The 5420-nt window shown below is 48.8% G+C and overlaps 1 protein-coding gene across 1 annotated transcript in view; it reads left to right on the plus strand.

The window, feature by feature from the left end:
- The window catches only part of RELB (RELB proto-oncogene, NF-kB subunit), a 28504-nt gene extending 23178 nt beyond the window's left edge, over window positions 1–5326 (plus strand). The window contains exons 10-12 of the mRNA XM_061388630.1: window positions 263–331; window positions 472–549; window positions 4530–5326. Of these exons, the coding sequence (XP_061244614.1) occupies window positions 263–331; window positions 472–549; window positions 4530–4915 (533 nt within the window). The 3' untranslated portion in view covers window positions 4916–5326. The remainder of the gene's footprint in view (window positions 1–262; window positions 332–471; window positions 550–4529) is intronic.
- Window positions 5327–5420: the final 94 nt, after the last annotated feature.

The raw sequence follows: 5420 nt of genomic DNA on the forward strand, positions 1-5420 counted from the left end.
GCAGTTTTCCAGGGAAGTGATAAGAGTTGAGGAAGAGTGTTTTAAGTAGCTGGAACAGCAAGTGCAAAGGCCCTGGGGCAGAATTATGCCTGGGATGTTCCAGTGGGGTTAGAAGTAATTTGGGTTTTATTCTAAGATATGGACATCTATATACATTGGTTGGGAAAAAGCCAGAACAGCTCAACAACTTCCCAAATGGTTTCTATAGTTAATTCTTATTTTTCACGTGTTATTTTGTATGCCTCTGGTATCTCCTGAACAGACAGCTATGGCGTGGACAAGAAGCGGAAACGGGGGCTGCCTGACGTCCTTGGGGAGTTGAATAGCTCTGGTGTGTCCTCTCTGCCCCTTTTGATGTCCCTCTCCAGGTCCCTGGGAGGGGTTGACTGACCCCATCACCCTGCCCACCCCCCCAGGTTGGGGAGGAGGGGCTGGTGGGATCCAGGGGTCCTCATCTTTGCCCTTCTTCAGATCCCCATGGCATTGAGAGCAAACGACGGAGGAAAAAACCAGTCTTCCTGGATCAATTCCTGCCCAGCCATGGCTCAGGTGGGTGTTGGTTCAGTGCAAGTGCCTGCCCTTGAGGTGGGCTAAGTGGGGGTGGGGGTGGGGGGGTTGCAGCCACACTTTTCTAGCCTCTTCAGGCCCCCCAAGAGCTCCTACATGGCCAGTGCCTCACCACTTAACCAGCAACATAAAGTAGAAAGAACAGTGGTTCTGGACACAGTCCAGAGACTCTGATCTCCACTTGGCCATTTACATGCTGTGTGACCTTTATCAAGTTGCTCTACCTCTCAGAGCTTCAGGGCGCCTCTGAAAAGTATCACCACATACATACCTCATTGGCCTTTTAAATGTTACTGTATTTATTTTTACAGACACTCTCAGCGTAACTGCTTTGTGTGTGTTCACTTAATCTGTGCAGTCCCTCTGGGGGGTGGGGGTGGGTGCTGTCATCTCCTCCCATGCCCCAGTCCCATTTTACTGGTGAAAAACTTGAGGCCCAGAGAGGTGACATCTCTTGCCCAAGGTCACACAGCCAGTCCGTGGTGGAGCGGGGAGTTACACCTGGGCAAAAGTTAATTTACTTGTTAATGTATTTAAAATTGTAATCATTTAATTAGGCTGCAATAGGTCTTAGTTGCAGCATGTGGAATCGTCGATCTTCTCTGTGGCACGTGGGGTCTTTAGTTGCGGCATGCGAACTCTCAGTTGCGGCAAGTGGGATCTACTTCCCCGACCAGGGATCAAACCCAGGGCCTCTGCATTGGGAGCATGGAGTCTTAGCCACTGGACCACCACCCGTGGGCACAGGTTTAGACTAATGATGATACATGTGACACCAGTAGTAGGGAGTAGAGGATGGATAAATTGGAGGTGGTGTCAGAGCTGCTGCTGCTGCTGCTAAGTCACTTCAGTTGTATCCGACTCTGTGTGACCCCATAGACGGCAGCCCACCAGGCTCCCCCGTCCCTGGGATTCTCCAAGCAAGAACACTGGAGTGAGTTGCCACTCCCTTCTCCAATGCATGAAAGTGAAAAGTGAAAGGGAAGTTGCTCAGTCGTGTCCAACCCTTAGTGACCCCCAGAGCTAGGCTGCTATCCAAAGCCTCCCCACTCGCTGACCGCTAGCTCTAAGAACGCTGTCCCCAGCACCCCAGCTACCCCAGGAGCCCAGCTCCCAGCCAGAGTCTGCTGGAGTTGTCAATCTCAGCCAATCTCACCTGAAGGTTTCAAGTGTCATCTGTTGTCTACCAACACCTCTGCCCCTAGAAATCCCCAGTCCTAGTCCATTTCATCAACCTTCGACCCTGAATCCCTGAAGTCTCTCATCATTAGCCACTTAGTAATTCTTTCACCTGCTCCATCACCCCAATTTCCCAGTATCCAAAGTTCTCCTCTCTTATTCCTTTGGCAAAGCTGCCCTGGCACTAGAGTGGAATGGTTAAGAACCTAGCCTCTGCAATCAGACTGGGTTTGAATTCAAGGCCACAATTAAGCCACTGTGTGATCTTTTAAAAAAAAAATATTTATTTAGGGCTGCATCAGGTCTTAGTTGCAGCATGTGGGATCTTTCTGTGGGTCATGTGGGCTGTTTGTTGAAGTACAAGGTCTTCTCTCTAGCTGTGGTGTGGGGGGGTCTAGAAACGTATTTGTGGTGCATGGGCTTAGTTGCCCCGAGGCATGTGAGATCTTAGTTCCTGAACCAGGAATCAAACCTGTGTCCCCTGAACTGGAAGGTGGATTCTTAACCACTGCACTGGGAAGTCCCTGTGCAACCTCTTTGGGCCTCAGTTTACTTAACTTGCAGATGGAGATCTTCCTTCTTGGGGTTCCTTCCAGAATTTAGTGAGGTCACAATGCACAGTTATTTAGTATAGGCTTTGGTGCCCAGGAGATGTTAGGAACTTGCCGGAAACCAGGAATGCCACCTGCATTTGTTATGATCATGTTTAACTGCATTCACAGCAAAATCCCAAATAACAGGAACTTCAGTAGGATAGGACATTATTTCTCCTCTCACACAAACACAGTCCAGGGGTGGGTGGTCCACAGATGCTTTGGTGGCTGCATGATCATCAGAGACCCAAGCTCCTGCTATTTTCAGCTCATAGTTTCCACCTCATGGTGCAGAATGGCTGTTGCAGCTCCATCCATCATGCCCACATTTCAGCCAGCAGCACTTGGTCACATGTCCACATCAAGCTACCAGGGAAACTGGGAAATAGAGTTCCAGCAGCACTGTGACTCCTTCTAAAATAAGTGTAGTCAGTCTTTGCTGGTGAGGTTTGTCTTGTCTCAAAAAGACTTCCACAATGACACTTAGCATTTTACCTTACAATTTTGGGACTTGATATTTCTCCTTGGGTCTCCCATGGTGTGATTTCACCTTTTGTGTTGTCTTTATACGTTGGGGGGCTTTGGAGCATCCTTTTCTTCCTCATTCTTGAGGAAAACTCACTAGCATTATAGGAGCACGGTTTCAACCCTGGTTCCACAACTCACCTGTGAACTGCAAGTTATTTTGCCTGTTTGCTTATTAAATAAGAATGATTCTTAGTTTATTGAGGAACTTCCAAAGTGTTTTCCCCACCAATTTACCCTCCCACCAACAATGTATGAGGGTTCTCTTTTCTCTGTATCCTCACCAGCATTTGTTATTTATGTCTTTTTGATGACAGACATTCTGACAGGTGTGAGGTGAAACTTCATTGTGGTTTTTATTTGCATTTCTCTGATGATTAACCATGTTGAGCATCTTTTCACGTGACTGTTGGCCAACTGCGTGTCTTCCTTAGAAAAATGTCTATTCAGTTCTGCTCATTTTTTTAGTTGGGGTATTTGTTTATTTAATATCATATGAGCTGTTTTTATTTTGGACATTAACCCTGTATTGATCATATCATTTGCAAATACCATATGACCCAGCAATTCCACTCCTGAGTGTATATCCAAAACAAACAAATAAAACGAAAACACTAATTTGAAAAGAGACATGTACCCCAATGTTTATAGTGCCACTGTTTACAATAGCCAAGAAATGGAAGTAACCTAAGTGTCCTTCAATAAATGAATGGATAAAGAAGATGTGGTATATATATACACAATGGATTACTGCTGCTGCTTAGTCGCTTCAGTCGTGTCTATCTGTATACGACCCTATGGACTGCAGCCTGCCAGGCTCCTCTGTCCATGGGATTCTCTAGGCAAGATTACTGGAGTAGGTTGCCATGCCCTCCTCACAAAATATTACTACTCAGTCATAAAAAAAACCCTGTAATTTGCAACAACATGGATGGACTTGGAGAGTATTATGCTTAGTGACAGAGAAAAACAAATGCTGTATGATAACGTATACGTGGAGTCATAAACAAAAGTGAATATAACAAAAAAGAAATACTGACAGATATAGAGAACAAACTAGCGGTTATCAGTGGGAAAGGGAGGGGGAGGGGAAATATAGGGATGGGGATTAAAAGGTACAAATTACCATGTATAAATAAATCAGCAACAAGGACAGGGAATACAGCACAGGGAATATAGCTAATATTTTATAACAACTATAAGCAGAGTATGGGCTTCCCTGGTGGCCTGGATGGTAAAGAATCTACCTGCAATGCAAGAGACCTGGGTTCAGTCCCTGGGTTGGGAAGATCCCCTGGAGAAGGGAATGGCAACTCACTGTAGTATTCTTGCCTGGAGAATCCCATGGACAGAGGAACCTGGTGGGCTACAGTCCATGGGGTCTTCAAGAGTCAGACACGACTGAACGATTGAGCACACACACATAAGTGGAGTATAACCTTAAAAAATTGTGAATCACTATGTTGTACACCTGATCAACTATACCTCAAAAAAAATTATTGTAAATAAAAAAAAAGAGGATGGTGATAGTCCCTACTCAGAGTTCTCCCTGGCGTTATAGGAGGCCACATGATAAAGTATTTAGCCACAGACCCGGCATTTGAGCTGGCGGGAGGTCGACCCTAAAAGCCCACCATGCTTCCTTCTTTCTTCTCATCCCTGCAGGACCGTACCTCCCGCCGTCAGTGCTGCTACCCGACACAGACTTCTACCCGGGCACCGTATCCCTCCCCAGCCTGGAACCCCCCGGCGGGCCGGACCTCCTGGACGACAGCTTTCCCTACGACCCCGCTGCCCCCACGCTCTTGACCATGCTGGACATGTTGCCCCCAGCGCCACCACTCACCAGCGCTGTCGCGGGCAACGGCGGTGCAGGGGCTGCGGTCGGGGAGCCTCCCGGCCCCGAGCCGCTCACGCTGGACTCGTACCAGGCCCCGGGCCCCGGGGACGGAGGCACTGCCAGCCTCGTGGGCAGCAACATGTTCCCCAACCAGTACCGTGAGGCCGGCTTTGGGGGTGGCCTCCTGTCCCCGGGCCCTGAGGCCACGTAGCCCCGCGGCGCTGGAGGAGAGGCGCTGGGTCGGGAGGGAGGTGGCCTTCCAATCAGGATACCCAGCACCCCCATCCCCTGGGGCGGCCCTTGGTCAGTCTTCCGACGTCCTCGTCCTTCTGAATCGGACATCTTCAGCGCTGGGGAGAAACTCCGTAACACCGGTTTCTCCTGAGCTCCTTTACAAATGAGAAAACTGAGTCTGGAGAGGAAAGGGGGCTTGGCTCTCAAGCACTAGCTTGTTAAAGCTGCTGTCTCAGCCCCCACAAGCAGGGGCAGCTTCTCCAGGGGGATTCTGTTGTGTATATATGGGAGGAGGGTGCAGATCCCCCATCCTCCTTCCCCAGGCTTGAAGGTGGGGGGCGGGGTAGGTTGTTTGTTCAGAGTCTTCCTAATAAAGATGAACTTTTGATCCCTGGGGGTCTCGTCTCTTGCCTAGAGAAACAACCCCCGCCTTTAAGTACAAAGTCTCCAGGCTCCGCCTACGCCCCTCGGGTTTCCTCAAG

Source organism: Bos javanicus, chromosome 18 (assembly GCF_032452875.1).
Source record: "Bos javanicus breed banteng chromosome 18, ARS-OSU_banteng_1.0, whole genome shotgun sequence".
Taxonomy (NCBI): Eukaryota; Metazoa; Chordata; class Mammalia; order Artiodactyla; family Bovidae; genus Bos; species Bos javanicus.